Consider the following 19,861-nt stretch of genomic DNA (forward strand, 5'->3'; position numbering starts at 1 on the left):
TGTGAGAATTATTTCAGGAAGCGAGCTGCATTTCTTTGCGAGGGCGTGGCCATGCAGGTTATCGAGCTAACTGAACTAAACCCTTCTCTGGAGCAGGTTCAAACTTTCTGATTTGTTGCCATAGCGATTTAGACAATCCGATATCGGGGAACGGAAAGGTCTAGTTTAAGTCAAGCTATGCTGAAAATTATCCGGCTAACTCAGTTAGCCAGGTACGATGAACAGGGCCCAGGTCTGGTAAAAATCAGACAACATGTTCACAAGTAACACATCACCTTCTGTTCATGTTTTGTGATGTTTGAGAACAGCACCGGCATGAGGCCAAATGACCCAACTTCACAGGCTTAGGATAAACATTGATGATTGGTGCAAATCGTACAGAGCATTCACAAGTAACCCATCACTTCCTGTGTACCATGACTGTGATATCCTACTTTGTCCTAACTTCGATTGGATTCAACAGTCATGCGGTTTGACCTATCAGCTATCTACAGTATATTACATTTCAGTGTTGGTCCCCTAAGTGTCACACAACAAGTTCCGTAAGTATGAAGTGAAAAGCCCAGGAGGAGGTGGAGAACAAATAAAAATGTCAATGGAATATCCAACATGGCAGACTTCATAGGTCCTACGGCTACGGCAAATGTGTCATCTCTGGGTATCATTTTTGTGATGGTATGACTAACTGGTCAGAAGATACACTCATTTGGAAATTGAGTTTGGCCACATAGTGGTGCTAGAGGAAATGTCACAGGGACACCAAATCGATAGGTTTCTTCCACTTGTAGTCATGAATGGTCACAGAAAATTCTATGACAATCCGGCCATAACTTTTCAGTTTGGCGTGATGGTGGCACTAGAGTAAAGGTCATGGGGTCACCAAAATCAACATGTTTTTTCCTTTAGGGGTTATGAATATTCATTGAAGATTTTGTGAGGAGTCAGGAGAAAAGCATATTTGAAGATTAAAGGTTTGGCCTTATTGTGGCGCTACAGGAATGGTTATGGAGTGACCAAACAGGTTTCTTCCTCTCGAGGTCATGAATTCTCACAGCACATGTTGTGACTGTATAACTAATGGGTAAGGAAATAAGCTCATTTGAAGATGTTGGCCTGATGGTGGTGCTAGAGTGCAGGTCATGGGGTCACTAGGTCATGAATGTACAGTACACAGCAAATTATGTCAATCTGGCCATTATCTTTTAAGATAATGTTGTTAGAAATAAACAGACAAAACAAACAATACCCTCCTTGGCTAAACATGAATGAATGAATGAATGAAAACTTTATTTAACAGATTGCAGAATGGGTACAATACAGTACGGCTCAATACATACAATTGTTAAGGGGATGCAGACCTGAGAAAGACGTTTGTCTTGTTTCCATCAGGGTCCCCCATTTTCAATTCATATAGACATTTATGACATACATAACATACATGACATTTATAATATTACAGTATTGAATCTTCTGTTCGTTTCTAGGTCTTTTCACAATGGTTTATTGTACTGTAGATGCTTGAATGTAGTCTACCTTTAATTTGAAATACACCATACTATAGACCAGGGGTTCCCAAAGTGGGGGTTGCGAGCCGCCGCGGGGGGGTCGCCAGATGATAAAAAAATAAAAAAAATCCACAAAAAAAATTATAATAATAATTTGTTTTATGCCGTCAGGCCACTGAATTTAGAAGCAGGCCAGGCCAGTGTTTCTAGTTGCAGCAGCGCAATAGGTAACCTAGATGGGGAACAACCAGGAGATCACTGCAACTCACACAAGTTGGAGAACTATCTCTCTATCTCTTAATATGTGGTGTTATGATCAGGGCTGAAGTTGAATAAAAGATTGTATTTCTTCAATCTGACATTACAAAAAACAGAAAATCCATCAAAATCAGTGTTGTTGCTAATCATACATATGCTAGCCTGTTTTTTAACAATAATTTGTGATGCCATCACAAACACTGGCATTTAAAGGGTACAAATTAAAGAATTCCTGCACCAGAATGCAGGAAATGAAGTCTTTGTAACAAAACATTTCCTGGTGGGGGACCCCCTGCTTAAAAAGTGGCCTGACTGGGGCTATATTTTTTCCCCAGTCCGGCCCTGGTTAAAAGCCTCCAATGCTTATTAGTGTGTGTGCGTTTGAACGTTTGCATGTTTCAACCATACATTTCCATTTATAAAAAAATATATTATAATTATACTTGACTCATTATATATATATGTTTACCTCCTATAATAGTGGGGGTCGCGGCTCTCTGACATCGTTATTTGGGGGTTGTGGCCTGAAAAGTTTGGGAACCCCTGCTATAGATCACCGCAACACTTCCAGTATTCTGAAATCATGGGAGAGAGAGCGGGGGGAGGAAATGAATGAATGTGGATGAGAGCCTTAACATTAAGTGGTTGTAGCTACGGCTGTGAGGGTGCTGGAGACATGATCCAATAGCCTTTTATACGCCTGAGTCTCCTGAACACTGAGAGACCAATCCCAAACCGACTTTCTTGGCCAAGCTATAGTCACTTTTCCGTACCTACTCCTAGATCTCTGGACAATCCAGAGAGACTCCGTAGGCGATCTGCACATGTGTAGTTCAGGAGTACCGTACTTTTCGCACTATAAGCCGCACCTGACTATAAGCCGCAGCAGCTAAATTTAATGATGTGTACATATATAAGCCGCACTGGACTATAAGCCGCAGGTGTTTTAATGTTTAATTACCATATGTAAGGGTTCGTGCACAGAGGGGATTGTCACAATACTGTCGGACAAATAACAAGAATTAACTCATTTACAAGTTGTATTAAGTTTAGCAAATAAGGGAACAGATAAATAACATTTAAATGCAGTTAAAAAAGCAATATATCTTCGGGTTTGGTCCATATATAAGCCGCACTGTTATATAAGCCGCAGGGTCGAAAAATGGGGGAAAAAGCCGCGGCTTATAGTCCGAAAAGTACGGTAGGTGCGGAAAAGTTACTATAGCTTGGCCGAGAAATCGACTTGGAACTGGTCTCTCTGTATTCAGGAGACTCAGGCGTATAAAAGTCTATTGGATCATGTCTCCAGCACCCCCACAGCCGTAGCAACAACCACTTAATGTCAAGGCTCTCATCCACATTCATTCATTTTCTCCCCCCGCTCTCTCTCCCATGAGCTCAATGTAACACGGAAGTGCAGTGGTCTATTATGCAGCTGATGACTCATTCTTCTTCTCTGTCTATAATGTAGATACACACCCAGATGCCTTCCCAAACAGGCTGACGCCAGCTGACTCCACACTGCACCTGGTGGACTCTGGTCATGCCATCAACACCGGCTGCGTGCCTGTCCTTCGGCCACAGCGGGCTGTGGATGTTATTCTATCCTTCAACTATGCATGGACCCCGGATGTCTTCAAAGTACATGGAATTGTTTTGCAGGGGAATATCTGCATTTAATTGGAGGAAACGTAGATATTCTGCATTTGATTGAGGAAGCATAGAAATTCCGGATTTGATTGGAGGAAACAGAGATTAATGCTGTGAGAGAGCGAGAGAGAGAACGAGCAAGCGAGATAGAGAGAGAGGGAGAGAGAGGAGAGATGCGTCCCCGACACACACGCAGTCAAGTTTGTGTGTAAATGCTCCGACGAGGGAGAGAGAGAGGAGAGCTGCGTCCCCGACGCGTGAATACTTTCGGCAGCCCACTTGTCCTTCCGCATTGCTCTGATTGGCCGAGCGAGCGCATGCGCATGAGCCGCGACGGGCTCCTCAGCCAGGCAGGAATACGAAACTCTGCTTAAGCTCCAGGAGAGAGGAGAGAGGCTGAAAACCCGCAGTTCTTGCCCGACTGATGGGAGCCGAATCCCGGATCCGATTTTTCTGATGAATACCCCCAAAACATGGAGGTCCCGAACGCAATTTATACAAATGGAAGTATTGGAAGTTAGTGGAATGGAAGCCGTAACGAATCATTAAAAAAATATACCGTTAACTGGAATATGTTGTTTCTTTACACATATGTTGGATTATGTAATTGATTTGTCATGACAAACCAATAAAAAATCGCGAATTAGCCGGCGGCTACAACAACACACAGTAACTACATACATCATTGTTTACAATGAACGGTGGGGCCATCGATACCATTGTGCATTGTTGTTGTTCTTACCTTATCTACGTAATATTAATTGATGCACTCAAACACCTGACTCAGTAGAATAGAATATAGAAGTACTTTATATACTGTGTGTTGTTGTAGCCACCGGTTAATTCGCGATTTTTTATTGGTTTGTCATGACAAACCAATTACATAATCCAACATATGTGTAAAGGCACAACATATTCCAGTTAACGGTATATTTTTTTAATGATTCGTTACGGCGAAATCAATACTTCCATTTGTATAAATTGCGGTAAGGGGAGCTTATTATTCCTGCCTTTCTGAGGAGCTTGTCGCGGCTCATGCGCATGCGCATGCTCAGCCAATCAGAGCAACGCGGAAGGACAAGTGGGCTGCCGAAAGTATTCACGCGTCCCCGACACACACGCAGTCAAGTTTGTGTGTAAATGCTCCGACGAGGGAGAGAGATGGCGCACACACATTTTTACACACAGTTTTGCACGCGGTCCCGCCGGTCCCTCTCTCTCCCTCTCTATCTCTCTCTCCCTCTCTATCTCTCTCTCTCCCTCTCTCGCTCGCTTGTTTTCTGCCTCTGTCAAAACCTGTTTGAGGAAGTGTCGGGTTACACTATGCGCTACAACCATAGAGGGGGCGTTACTGCAAATCAGTACCTTATTCACGTCAGCAATACCGTCAAATCAGAACAGCTTAGTTGAGTGAGGGAAGATCTCGTGAACTCGAGACTAGACTGATGAGTCAATATGATAATTAACGACGCAGACCACATTGATATAATAAAGGATAAAGGAAACAATGCTAAACACTGGAAAATGTATAATGCATGGGACCTTTAATATGAATACCGATATCACAAAACAAGACACAGAGTATTTTCTTGTGTGGGGACAGACAGACAGACAGAGATACATACAGACGAACCCTGTTCTAGATGGCTCTGTGCCACGCTAATTCTGTCCATTAGGGAAGTAACTTATAGATCTTGAGGAGAGGATATGCTTCAGAAAGCCTTTGTCTGCACGCAGTATATTTCTAGATATATATCCACATGCTCCAGTAATTTACTTCAGACCGAGACTTTCTGCCCCATTCTGACAGCACTGGACAGCCTACATTTCCCTTTTATGTGGGTCAGTTAGAGTGCATGAAACCTCTCCCTCCATCTGACTTAGAGATCTTCTTAGAGCTGCATTTGGAGAGATCATTCATCAATCTAACAGTTTTTTGCCATTGTGACATTCAACTCTTTTGATTGCCACATACTGTAAACCCCTAAACTTGTGTGTTATCCAGGTCCTAAAGAGAACGGATGCCTACTGTAAAGACCATAAGATCCCCTTCCCCAGTATTGACTTCACCAAACTGGAAGCTGGGCCTCACAAAGAACTCTATGTATTTGAAGACCAGGAAAACCCCAAGGCTCCAATAGTGCTTCACTTCCCTCTCCTCAACGACTCTTACAGACACTTCAAGGCACCTGGTAAGCCACAGGGAGGTCAGACAGGCTGCATTCCAATTGCAGAAAAGCTGTTCTCTCCTCCTTCCTGCTTGTTTTTGCTCCCTTGTGTCTCTCAAAATCAGGAATTAGGATAGAGCCAGGCGATTAATTGAGTTTCAATTTCAATGACTTAAATTCATGAAAACAAGATAATTGAGATCAAACTGTTACTGTGTCGTATGCCATGTTGCAAAACAAATGTCTTGTGTTGTAAATGTAGCACACCCTTCCTTCACAGCAGTGTGCTCCGCCATTTGTTGTTGTGTAAATCTATTCTATTCTGGCCCCTGAGAGGCAAATACTTAGGGCTATCAGTTGGCATCATTCACACTATCCAATGCACCGGAGCTGATTCAACCTCAAAAGCCTAATGCATTGCATTGGGTTTTGCTTGAGAAATGGATTGAGGAGGAAAGTCATGTCAGGTGAAACATATCCTCACTTCTCTTCAAAAGCTGTTTGATAATGGTCGCTCACACTCAACCATTAAGGTGTATGCTTGCACCATCTTCCCTGTCATGAGAGGTGGAGACAGAGGGTTAGACAAACCGCTCCCAAATGGAACAGAACAAGGAGGCTCATCCAACCAGCCACCAGATCTGTTGAGCTGATGCTTATGTTGTTTCACAAGTAGATCCAGTGGGTTGATACTCTTTCAGGCTTCGCTGCACTGGTTACTCATAGTGCTAGCTATGAAGCAAAGTGCTAATGCTATATAAAAATAGATATGCATACTGTATATACATCTACAGTAGTTATATGAGTCAGGGCACAGCTTCGAAGCTGAAGCCCCACCGAATCTATAGTATGTGTTTGCAGAAGGAAGTGAACCAAAGTAGTGTTGGCATACAGTATGTGGCATTCAGTGTTTGGGTACTGTAATGTAATCGCATTACTTTCTCCCGTAACTAAGTAATGTAATGCAAGTAGAAATGACTGATATAACAAATAGGTTGTTACTTGCATACATTCCCCCTTTTGTTATGGATCCAAACAAATATTGATAAGATTCCTTAAGAGCCTTTTGAAAAATCCCCCTCGTGCCTTCAAGTGTCACTCTGGCTGAGAGATCCATTACCCGTTCTATTGTGATGATTCAAATACTCAAATACCCAATAGAAACACACAGCTTGTTTTCAACCCCTCCTGGTCCCACTCGAGTCTAAAGTGCTGCTGGAGGAGGAGAGGAGAAGAAACACAGGAAGGAGCGGTCGGAGGGCCAAGTGTCCCTGCTCCTCCCAAAGGCACATGCAAAGCCTGCCGCAAAACAAACCTCCATCTCCTGGCCCACTGAGTGACATAGGTATTAGAACTCTTTGGTGAGAAGGCATCGCAGACGGTTTTAGGTGTAACGCAAAAGTAATTTACGAGTCGCATAATGAATTACGTTCCCCAGGGAGTCATTTGTAAAGTAATTGTTCATTTCAAGAGTAATTTGTTACTTACTTTTGAGTAGCGACCCCCACAATGGTGGCATTATATACCCCATTGGGGGGTGTGGATTATGGAACATTTTCTGTGCCACTCATTGTATTCGATTGGCTGGCTGGTAGGTAGACTTTGTTCAGGGAGCCAATGGCTATTCAAGATCTACCCAGAGTGCTTGCTTTGGAGCTGCATCATAACTCATGTAACTAGAGCTATATGCATATCTTTTGATTCTTCACAGATTGTCATTTCATTAATTAATCTGTCACACCTTTGATGAATGTACATAGGAACGGATAAATGAATGATTTCACATGCATGAGGAAGTTCTTTTAGTTCTTCGTTTGTGGTACAGAATTCACATCAAGGTTTGACGTGATGTAATTGAACAGGTGTTGTGCGGGTGGGTGAGGAGGAGACGAGGGCTGGCGATGTTGACGTGAGCAGCGGCAGCTCTCCATACAAGACCGTGAACCTGACCTACTCTGCCAACGACTACCGGGCCCTGGTGGACCTGACCTGCTATAATGTTGTCAACAACAGACACAGCATCCTGCAGGCCATCAGAAGGGCCTTGGAGAGGAAAGTACCACTGGATGAGACCCAACACTATGCACAGCACGCCTGCCGTCAAGCCCGCCCATAGTTAGTGTGGCCAGCTGGGCAATAGAGTCCATGATAGTTTTACAGGATTAATTGTGTCACACAGGTGGCACAGATGTTGAGGAAGTACAGAGAAGCCCCCCTCCAGTGGAAGAATGTGAAAGGCGCTCTGGTGACAAGTTCTGCACAAATAGCAATCTGTATAATCAAAGTCATGTCTCCGAGAGGAGTTAAATCATGTTTTTCACTATTACACACTGTCGCTTTAACCTCACTGGAGACATCACACCCCACCCTAACCTAAAACCTTTTTATAAATTTCCGAAGATACAATGTAGTTCAAAGAGATGTGGATGTCCTCTAGCCATGATCTTGAATTGAGTTGATTTGATTTGATTTGATTTGACATTTTAAAAAATTCAAGATTCAAGAAAACATCAAGGTTGAAACACAAAAAAGTCAAGACTTATTTCCATTGTGGTCCTTGGTCTCAGACAGATAAGCAATACAAAACATGACCACAAATAACAATATGACAAACTACATAGACATGTCATGCTGGTGTATGGGTGGTCCTCCTATATGATCATGCTGGCGTATGTATGGGTGGTCCTCCTCCTGATAATGCACATGTACAGCTGAAGTCATAAAGGTAAGGTAAACTTGGGTTTGTTTGATGATACCCAATTTTACAAGTTATTACTGTGTATGTGTTAACTTGCCGTTGTGGAATAACACATGGAGTAACACAGTATTGGTCAATGGTGATTACCAAAATGTGGTTACCCATGTTTCATCTAGGGGAGAAAATGTTTTGAAATTATTTAAGCTTCTCCTTAACCCTTTCACTGCCACACGACAGCCGGTTAACCCTTTCACTGCGAGAATACAGAAGGTTAGTCCTTTACTATCACACAACCGACGGCGATGCTCCATCATTAGCATCATTAGCTCCGCGGATGCGGATGCGGAGCTAATGATGCTAATGATGGAGCATCGCCGTCAGTTGTGTGATAGTAAAGGGTTAACCTTCTGTTGTGTGACAGTGAAAGGGTTAAAGTACCGCCTACTTTGCAAGGACCATCCAAAGTGCCATACTATGAGTACAGTAGTCTGATAATACCAGTAAATGCTAAATGGTGCATTTATATAGTGCTTTTATCCAAAGCGCTTTACAATTTGTTCCTCACATTTTTACCCATTCACTCACACATTCACACACCGATGGCGAAGGCAACCATGCAAGGTGCTGCCAACCTGCACATTGGGAGCAGTTAGGGGTTAAGTGTCTTGCTCAAGGACACTTGGACAAGCTGCCCGGGAGGAGCGGGAATCGAAACCGGGAGCCTCTGGATTACCAGACGACTGCTTTACCTCCCAAGCCACTGTCACCCCCTTCTGTTTTGCTGCCTGATTGACATTCATACACAAACAAGAAGATGTATGATCTTGGTGACGTTGGAACCTATTTATCAGAATAAATGTGAAGTTGTTAACCACATATGCATCGGGCAAAAATGGGGCTAGTTTTGCACAACACGCCTGATGATTGCATACCCAAAATAATTTGCGATTTATTATACTTATATACTTATAGCACATGCACGAGTCTGGTCTATTTTGAAAGGAAACAACTGAACTTTCTTCCACAACAAGAATCACCTAATGAATGAAATAGAGTTACAGAGGTTTGAACACACTGAAGTAAACATTTTGTGTACTCACATTTCTGTTTACTTGTTGCCAGATGCCTGTTTTTTAGTTCCAGCTGAGAGGTCGCTTTGGATAAAAGCGTCAGCTAAATGACTAAATGTAAATGAGGTAGGAGCTGGAAAACATTATGGTTCCATAGCCTGAAGTCTTATCTACAGTACAGGTCCAAAGTTTATAACAATCCCACAGAAGATTTTTGCTTCACAAAGGTTTTTGTAATGTGTGTACTGACGTTAATTCGGCATGATTATCCAAAATGGCCATCCGCTTCCATTGATTCCGAGGTTCTAGTCAAAACAAAGGACTTCCCTGGCTTCTTCTACCCCTTTCTCATTGCAATCATCCCTTGCATGGGATAGCGTTGGTTCCAGAATTTCCTTGGCTACAAAGGTGGTCAATAATCTTCGCCATCAGCGATGACTGGTCCGTTCAGGACCCGACCAAACCGGACGTAGCCACTTGTCCGAATGGGTTGTCAAATGACGCTCGTCGGGGTGTTTTGTCTTGTAACTCGAGACTGGAAGCACGCAATAGGTTGAGTAGGGTGACGATTGAAAGGCGGCAAATTCAACTTTCCAACAATGTATTGGTTGATCAGCAAAAACGCAGCCCGGAGCCGGAAGACGAGGGCGATGCTTAAGTGTTACAAAGCTTGAGAAGGAGGCAGACGTTGCAAAGTGAAATGTGATATTTTGAGTGGTTTAACCAATGTGAAATGAATTATATATTGTAACAAAGCATGGCCAATTAAAATACATACTATGCCTGATTACTTTTATTTCTCAAGAGTATGCTATGAATTAATATGTTAATAAATATTGCACAAACTAGTGTAGGCAACCAGGGGATAGATGATTTACAAGATAAAAAGTGTTTAGGTAGGGGTCTACACACTACAAAGCTCTTTTAAATAATGAGGGGCCTGGCATCGGTCCCAGGAAGAATATAACTTCAAAGTTTAGAGTGGTAAAAGGAGTGTACATTATCACTGGAAAATATCTATCCCACTCCAGGGAGACTTGGTATCAGATTGCCTTAATGGCATTAGGTTATGACATGAAGCACAATATACTATCTACGCCCTTTTCATCCTAACAGGATTAAATTACAGCTGTTTATCTCTTCATAATGCAATCACACTTCCTAATGGGAAATCGTTATAGACTGTATCTGAAAGTAACATTATGAGTCATGGTATTTCAACAGGAGGCAGTATCACACACTGAGTTGAATTAGTACTTAAAAGAAAAACATAAATGAACATGGACTTATATTTCTAGTCATTACATTGAGAAAGAAAATTGGTTTCCCTTTATTTTTGCATTTTACACAGACTGGGATTTAGAAGTAAAAAAAAAATCCTGAGATTATGCATGTGCACAGTTTTTTTCTGACTCGTGCCTTAATAATAATAATAATAATAATAATAATAATAATAATAGATTACATTTAAAAGCACTTTTCTCAAAGTACAAAAAAAAGATAAAATCTAAGATAAGATAAGACTAGTAGTTAAAAAGAGAAAAGAGTGTAAAGGTAGGAGGCGATGGCGCTACTCAGGACCCGTGCCGTGCTGAGGGAAGGAGATGCTGAAGAGATGAGTTTAGTCTTGTTTTGAAAATATTGATCCTATCAGAGCAACAGAGTGCAGGGGAGAGGGTGTTCCACAGCTTGGATGCAGTCACAGTGCTCTGTCTCCTACAGTATGTGCACTGCCTGGAGAGGGGGATGACCAGGAGATCAGAGTTGGAGGATTGGAGGTCATGAGCTGTTTCTCAAGTTTCAAGTTTCTTTATTAGTTGTCATACAGAAGTACAGAATACTTTTATATAAAATGCTTCTTTCTGTTTTGCTCCAGAGATTGTGCTAGATAAAAATAGATAAGTATAAAAGTATAGTAGTATAAAATAGAAGTCAAGTACGTAGACAGAAAGTGTTCAATATATACATATATACAATGTACAATGCAGAGTAGAAAGTAACTGAGTTACAATACAATATACTATATACTTTACAGTACAGTACAATGCAGAAATGGGATGAGGTACAATTTAGGTACAATTTACAGTAAGGTGTAATGAGGTATGGGTTGTAGTGCAAATTCTTTGCCAATAAATATAAAGTGTGTTTAGGTGTTCTAAAGTGGGTGCAGCAGTGAGTTGTTTGTTTAAAGTGAGTGTGGATGTGTGTGCTGTGAGTGCATTTGATGGTTGTTACGATTGTTCATTGTTCAAGCCTTGTTCATTAGGCAATCATTGTTCATTGAGCATCCTGATGGCCTGGGGATAGAAGCTCCTTCTGAGTCTCTCTATGCTTGCCATGAGACTCCGGTATCGCTTGCCTGACCGCAGCAGTTCAAAGAGGCAGTTGTTTGGGTGGCTGGAGTCTTTGATTATTCTCTTCGCCTTGCCCATGCACCGCTTGTTGTAAATGCCTTGGAGAGTGGGAAGCCCCCCTCCAATTGTGCGTTCGGCTGAACGGGCCACTCTCTGTAGTCTGCTACGGTCTTGTGCAGTGCTATTCCCAAACCAGGAGGTGATATTGCCAGTCAGGATGCTCTCTATTGTGCATCAGTAGAAGTTCTTGAGGATCTTCTGACTGACGTTGAACTTCCTTAAGCGCCTAAGGAAGTAGATGCAAAATGGCGCTGCTACGTCCGGCTGCCTATCTGTTCGCTCCGACGAGACTGTGCTTACTTTTGTTAATATTTATAGTTTTAAGAGTTTTGTTTGTTAATACAATTTTCATTCAATCAATCACCGTGCAGATTGATTGATTTAATGAACATTTTATTAACAGATTGCAGAATGGGTACAATACAGTACGGCTCAATACACACAATTGTTAAGGAGATGCAGACCAAAGAAAGACTTTCGTTTTGTTTACATCAGGGTCCCCCATTTTCAATTCATAATGAATTTTAAGTAAGGGTGCAACTTGCTTCGTGCAATCCATTCTTTGTGGATTTAGCCCTCAGTGTTCAGGATAACAGAACATGAGGTGAGGAGGACCTTTAAGAAAGTGAATATCAGGAAGGCAGCAGGACCGGACGGCATCCCCGGCCACGTCCTAAAAGTCTGTGCCGACCAACTGGCCCCGGTATTCACTGACATATTTAACCTGTCCTTAGAACAGGCTGTCATCCCCACCTGTCTGAAGAAGTCCACCATTATCCCTGTACCCAAACAATCCAAGCCTGCTTGCCTCAACGACTACCGCCCTGTAGCTCTCACCTCCATAGCCATGAAGTGCTTTGAGAAGCTAGTGAAGGGCTACATCTGCTCCTCCCTTCCCATCAACCTGGACCCCCTGCAATTTGCATACCGCCCCAACAGGTCCACGGAGGACGCCATAGCCCATGTGCTGCACACAGCAGCATCACACCTGGACAAGAGGCAGGGGAACTATGTGAGAATGCTATTCATCGACTACAGCTCAGCATTCAATACCATAGTCCCCTCCAAACTCATAGCCAAGCTCAGGGACCTGGGCTTGAACTATGACCTCTGCCAGTGGGTCTTGGACTTCCTGACGGGCAGACCCCAGGTGGTGAGAGCAGGCAACTGCACCTCCTCATCCATCACTCTCAACATAGGGGCCCCCCAGGGCTGTGTTCTGAGCCCCCTCCTCTACTCCCTGTACACACATGACTGCGTGGCACAGCGGAACAATAACACAATCATCAAATTAGCTGACGACACAGTAGTGGTGGGCCTGATCTCTGCAAACGACGAGAGGGCCTACCTGGAGGAGGTTAAGGTTCTAGCGGGATGGTGTCAAGAGAACTGCCTCTCCCTGAACGTCAGCAAAACAAAGGAGATGATTGTGGACTTTAGGAGGTCGGGGGTCAGGGACTACAGCCCCCTCAGCATCGATGGGGCACCGGTTGAGAGAGTGAACAGTTTTAAGTACCTCGGAGTCCACATATCCGAGGACTTGACATGGACCACACACATTGACAGTGTTATCAAGAAGGCACGACAACGCCTCTGCCCGTCAGGAAGTCCAAGACCCACTGGCAGAGGTCATAGTTCAAGCCCAGGTCCCTGAGCTTGGCTATGAGTTTGGAGGGGACTATGGTATTGAATGCTGAGCTGTAGTCGATGAATAGCATTCTCACATAGTTCCCCTGCCTCTTGTCCAGGTGGCGTGTAGCCTTTTTACAACGCATCCGCGTTTCCAGAGCTCTGATTGGCCAGGTCATGTGACATGTGCGCCCAATAGCATGTTTGCCCATTTCCGCATCGAACAGCCTGCAAACTACCTGCCGTTCTATCGCCATGCTCTAAGACAAACACTAACCTTAACCAACTTCGAAATTAGTGCCTAAGCTTAACCGGCGAAAGAACTTGCTGTCACGCTCTAAGACAAACTCTAACCTTAACCAACTTCGAAGAGTGCCTAAGCTTAACCAGTGTAGAAACTTGCCGTCCCACGATTGGCGCTCATGTCACATGACCTGGCCAATCAGAGCGTAAAACGGGAACCCGGAAACGGCGATGCGTTGTAAAAAGGCTTCAAGCGTCCAGGTGTGATGCTGCTGTGTGCAGCACATGGGCTATGGCGTCCTCCGTGGACCTGTTGGGGCGGTATGCAAATTGCAGGGGGTCCAGGTAGAGGCGTTGTCATAATGGGCATAATAACTATTTACATTAACTAGACTGGTTTGGAGGGCAGTGTGGGACCGGTCTATTGTTGCTGTCTTGCTCTTGTGTGTGTACTGTAGGTGTTAACAGGAGCCCAGGTACAGTAGTAGAATCCAACCAGCAGGAGGATAGTAAGGTGAGGCGGAGCCAGCCATCCCACACTCAGCCAATCAATGTCAGCCAGCTGAAAGTCATTACTCACACACTCACACACAAACACACACACACACACACACACACACACACACGGCACAGGCAAAGAGATGACAGAGAGAACATATCAACCTGGGGTCATAACACCCCCCTTCCTGATAACTAAATTGATGATTTTCTTTATGTCTATTATATTATATCTTCTTGTGATAATGGTAAAAGGTTTATGTTTCTATCTGCATATGACATGGTAAACACAGCTTTTGCAAAGTTAATTCCCATATATTCCTGTTAATTCCCATGGAAGGTTTCCACCTTTGAATATACCCTAGTTGGTTAAGGCAATCACATCATGGTGGTACTTCCTGGCAGGAAGCTTGTATATCCAATAAATCGGACACCACATGAATGCAGAATGAATACAAACCCCCATTGAGCCATGGTTTGAGACTTTAGGTATGAGCCAAAGAGATTAAAGATAGAATGTGCACTTCCTATCTACAGTACACAGTACAGCCAAGACTCCCTAAAAACTTGGTATCTCATGTATAAACCCCACCCCTACCTTAACCCTGACCTTAACCTCATTGGATCTCATGCCCCACCTCAACCACTCCATTCGACATGGTGCATGACACCCGTATGAGATACCAAGTTTTTAGTGAGTCCTGTACAGCCAAAGCGTTCCCACAGCTACCGCACAGTTTTCCTACCAAGAAACCAACACTGCTTCAGTTCTTCCTCGTTTGAGATTCAGTGGTGGTTGGAACACTGAACTTTACTCATTCATTACTGCCACTTAGTGGAAAGACTGTCTGGGATCAGTAACCTCATTCCAGAACTAGAATGGCACTCACAGAGATGCCTACATCCGTTTGCGAGCGGGCAAAGCCTGCAAGTGCTGCTGTCCTCCTGCATGTGTCCTTTGGAATCACTGTGTGAGCAGTGAGCACTCACCCACTTAACCACTGGGGCAGTGGGGTGTCTCTGTTTATAAACCATAACGCGGCACCTGATCATTCACCACATCTAATTCTACTTCTACAGATGTGACTGGTCTCTTAAATCAAGTATTAGTATTTCACATTTAAAGCAAGTAAAAATAAATGTCCTGGTTAGGATTCTCTAATCCAGTTGGCACACATTTCTTTAATTAAAAACCCTGTAAAATCACTCCACAGCAACCCCAGCTGGAGAGCTGGGCTCAACCAAATTCGTAACAGGCACCACTTGTAACGGTGGTCACTAGGTACTAGCAGACACTTTGCGCTCAACACCTGTCCTCTGACATCCTCAAACCACGAACCCTCCACTCACCGGTACCATGTGACCACATACAGTATGTCAAATGCCAGGGTCAATTCAGGTGGCAATGTAGGGGTATTTCACTTAGGAGTGACTTTACATCAAAGGGCTACCATTGCAAGATTTCAACCGTGTTACACAGGTATATCAACTACAAAACAAGGTTCACTCTGGCATTTTCATGTTGTAAACAGGTACCAGAGAGCCAGAGTCTCAGAGCAGCGAACCTGCATAGTATCGCCCTTGTGTGTTCAAAAGGTGTAACTTTATCCTGAATATTGATTTCAATGGACAATGATAGAAATGTATTCAAATAAAATACTTGTTGTAGAACAAATATTTGAGAATTCAGGTACAGGTACTTGGCCTCCTGTCACAGTGTCTCACCAGAGTGCTCTCAGAAGTGCTCTTTCACCTGTGCTCTCACTTTTTGTGACCATTTGCTCTTTATTCTATTTTTGTCCATGTGCTTTCTTTTTGTTATATCCTGAACCATGGAGGTTAATAATGATAATAATAATTCATTTAATTTATATAGCGCTTCTCAATGACCCGAAGTCGCTGACAGTAGTCGGGAGCAAAGTAAAAACAAAGAAACAACAAAGAAACAAAAACAAAAGGAACATGAGACCATGGGGGGAACAGGGAAGACAGCATGAGATCAGGTTGGAGGGGGGGTTATGGGTGGGGGGGGGGTTGAAGGCAAGGGAGAACAGGTGGGTTTTGAGGCGAGCTTTGAAGGTGGAGAGTGTAGGGGAGTCTCTGATGGACTGAGGGAGGGAGTTCCAGAGTCGGGGTGCAGTGCGATCACCAACGTTTTTGAGTTTGGATGTTGGGACAGTGAGGGAGGCAGTAGAGGAGGACCGGAGGGAACGGGTGGGGCGGTAGGGAAGAAGGAGATCAGTCAGGTAGGGGGGGGGGGGCAGGCTGTGGAGGGCTTTGAAGGTGAGGAGTAGTGTTTTAAAGTTTATGCTGTGTTTGATCGGGAGCCAGTGGAGAGAGTGGAGGAAAGGAGTGATGTGTTCACGGGACCGGGTGTTAGTGAGGAGGCGGGCGGCTGAGTTTTGGACCATTTGCAGTTTATGGAGGGAGCGGGAGGTGATGCCAGTGAGGAGCGAGTTGCAATAGTCCAGGCGGGAGGAGATGAAGCCGTGTATGAGGGATTCAGCAGCAGGGGGGGAGAGGCAGTGATGGATTTTAGCAATGTTGCGGAGGTGAAAGTATGATATTTTTACAATGGACCGGACGTGGGGGTCAAATGAGAGGGTGGGGTCAAGGAGGACACCAAGGTTTCGGACTAAGGGGGAGAGGGTGATGGTGGAGTCATTGATGGTGAGATGGGTCCGGATCCACCTTCTTGTACCTTTAGACTAGCTGTTCAATAAATATTGTTATTTTTTGGTAAAACGTGTCCGACTTCCTTGCTGTCCACTACACTACAATCAAGGCCTACCGGGGAAACGAGTCATATTACCTGTGACTGTGAAGGCCTTAGGGCAAGTCACTTAGGTCGCTTTCACACAGGGGCTGTTTGGTCCGGACTTTCGGACCAGAATTCGATAGTCCGGTTTTTCGGGTTTGTGTGAATGCGTGTCGAACTCGGTTCGCGGACCAAACAGGCGAACTCTGGTCCGCCTGAAAACGTCGGTCTCGGTTCGGCTTCATCGGACCAAACGCGAACCAAATATAGGAAGTGATTATTATTACCACTGCTCGCAGCACTCACTGCAAAACAAGCACACTGCATCTAATCTCTCTATCTATCTATCTATCTATCTATCTATCTATCTATCTATCTATCTATCTATCTATCGATCTATCTATCGATCTATCTATATATCTAACTGTGCATCTTGGGAAGAAGGAAGAAAAGACGCGGCTTATTATTATTACCGAGGCGCACGGCATTGGATCAATGGATCAATGCCACGTCAATACTATTATTACCTTACCACTGCTCGCAGCATTCATTCACTGCAAAACAAGCACACTGCATCTATCTCTCTATCTATCTATCTATCTATCTATCTATCTATCTATCTATCTATCTATCTATCTATCTATCTATCTATCTATCTATCTATCTATCTATCTATCTATCTATCTATCTATATAAATATATCTATATATCTGTGCATCTTGGGAAGAAGGAAGAAAAAACGCGGCTTATTATATTATTAATAAAACAGCTACTTGTGTGGGCACTCATAAAAACACTGTGGTCTACAAGTTGTTTAGCGAGAGGATGGTGGTAATGTGCTTCAATAGAACAATGGATCAATGCCATGTCAAAACTCGCCTCCGCTGGGACTCGCAGTCCACACACTGTCAGACACACACACACGCGCGCGCGCGCGCACACACGGGCTCGCAGCCACACACACATTTCCACTGTCCAATAGACAAGCGCCCTTTTCGACCGCGTGACATTGTTCAGAAGGTTCAGTCCGCCTCACAGATTTCTATGTGAACGCAGGCGAACCAAATGAAGAATGCAACAATGTTGCAACTTCACCCCCAGAACCGCACCGAGTCCACCAAAACTATAATGTGAAAGCGACCTTATGCTTGATTGTAACAGTCATAATACAGTCCGATGGTCAAAAACACAAAACAGGCTCGCCGACAGAAAAAGGGATTGTTCAATACTCAGGGTAGTCGTCCGGTCCAGGGTCAGTACACAAGGGGGTTTCTCAGCCAGTCCAGGGTCCAGTACACAATGAACACCTTCTCGCCTTCACCTCTCCTCTCACTACCTCTCACCTTACACAACTCCGAATATCTCAATCTCTCTTTCTCAATACAACAACAATAATATCTCCCATCCTTCACATATCCATGAGAGGGGGAGTGATATCTGCCACAATATATTCTATCAATCAACAAGTAAATGAATACATCTTTCCATATTCACCCCACCCAGATCTTTGAACAAACAACATATTCCACCCAGTTGTGCCAAAAGAGGCCTTGCACATAAACACAGTCAAGACTGACTTATACAGTTGACAAACCAAGCTTAGAGCTGAGGTCCCACATCGTGAGACATGTTTGTTACCTTAACACTAACACAAGCTGACTTTCCCACCTCTAAAAGGTTGTCTGTGAATAACTGGTGCACAGGACCAGGAATTATGTTATTGTGTGTGCTGCTTAATCACGTTTCTGGCATGATGTGTGGGCGGAACACTAGATGGTGAAGGAATGTTTATGCTAAACTATAATGCCAGCTAAAATGTTTATGCCAGTGATGCTGAACAGACAGGAGCTGTCTACATAGCCCCCACAGCCATCCACACCACTGTAGGTTTTGCATTAGCATTGCACTTTTTACGATTTAGTATTTTTTAAATGGAACATTCTGGTCACTGATCATCGAATGTTATAGAAGTCCCACAAAACTTAGGGGAAGGGTTAAAAGGATATTTCACTTTAGTGAAACTAGTAAGCTGCTGTCCCTGTTGTCTGCTGTCAACACCACCATTCCTCACTCATTCACTTCCATTAATTTTGAGGACAGTCTAAATATAGAATAGAGTATAAACAAACTATACAGCAATATTATTCTCTGTAATATATGTTTCTGAGTCAAAGGTAAACCCACATGTACAATACATTTACTGGGTCTGCATTTATTTTTCAAAGATAAATCTGTAAACACACATCAAAAGCCAAAACAAACACGTACCCTTGACTCAGAATTGTCTGTTTTATTGAAATCTGCACAGCAGTAATTTGTTTATACTTCAGAAGTATAATATTTAGACTAGCTGCCCAAAATTAATGGAAGTGAAGCAGGAGCCTGGCACCTCATCCATTCAATTATATATATACATGTATAGCGCTTTTCTGAGTACCCACCACCATTCCTTGACCTCGGAGGAATGGTGGTGTTACCAGTGGATGACAGGGACAGCAGTGGTCGCTAGCTTACATGTAGATGACTTTAGATAGAGATAAGACTGCTGAAAGTTCTACTAAAGTGAAATATCTCTTTAACCCTTCAATTTTTGTGGAACTTCTATAGCATTCAATGACCAGTGGCCATTGTGAAATCAACATTAGAATGTTCTGTTTTAACCTGTTAATCTGTAGACCGTTTTCACCTAAAGGTACATGCCTAAGTAAATGGAAGATTGCTCCACTTCTGCAAGGTCAATTTGCATGTTCTTGGTATCTAGGAACATCTAGGGACCTGGTGGTATGTATTTCCAGTGTCAGAAATATTGTGTCTGTTACTAGTAATATTGTGTCTGTAATGAATTAATTAATTATGATTAATTATGATTTTGATGATGATGATCAAAAATGTATACGGGTAGGAGAAAATGCTGAGCTCATTCACCACCTTATTGAGATCATGTGTACAAAAAATCTAAGCAAATGAACC

General features: G+C 43.4%; 1 protein-coding gene across 2 annotated transcripts in view; it reads left to right on the forward strand.

Moving 5' to 3' along the window:
* The window catches only part of LOC311234105 (cytosolic phospholipase A2 zeta-like), a 163,311-nt gene extending 154,773 nt beyond the window's left edge, over positions 1-8,538 (forward strand). For both annotated transcript variants that reach the window (XM_084321219.1, XM_084321220.1), the window contains 3 exons: positions 3,235-3,404; positions 5,419-5,605; positions 7,444-8,538. In XM_084321219.1, the coding sequence (XP_084177345.1) occupies positions 3,235-3,404; positions 5,419-5,605; positions 7,444-7,697 (611 nt within the window). In that variant the 3' untranslated portion in view covers positions 7,698-8,538. The remainder of the gene's footprint in view (positions 1-3,234; positions 3,405-5,418; positions 5,606-7,443) is intronic.
* The last annotated feature ends 11,323 nt before the right edge of the window (positions 8,539-19,861 follow it).

This window comes from Notolepis coatsorum (genome assembly GCF_963971535.1).
Source record: "Notolepis coatsorum genome assembly, chromosome: 9".
Classification (NCBI taxonomy): Eukaryota; Metazoa; Chordata; class Actinopteri; order Aulopiformes; family Paralepididae; genus Notolepis; species Notolepis coatsorum.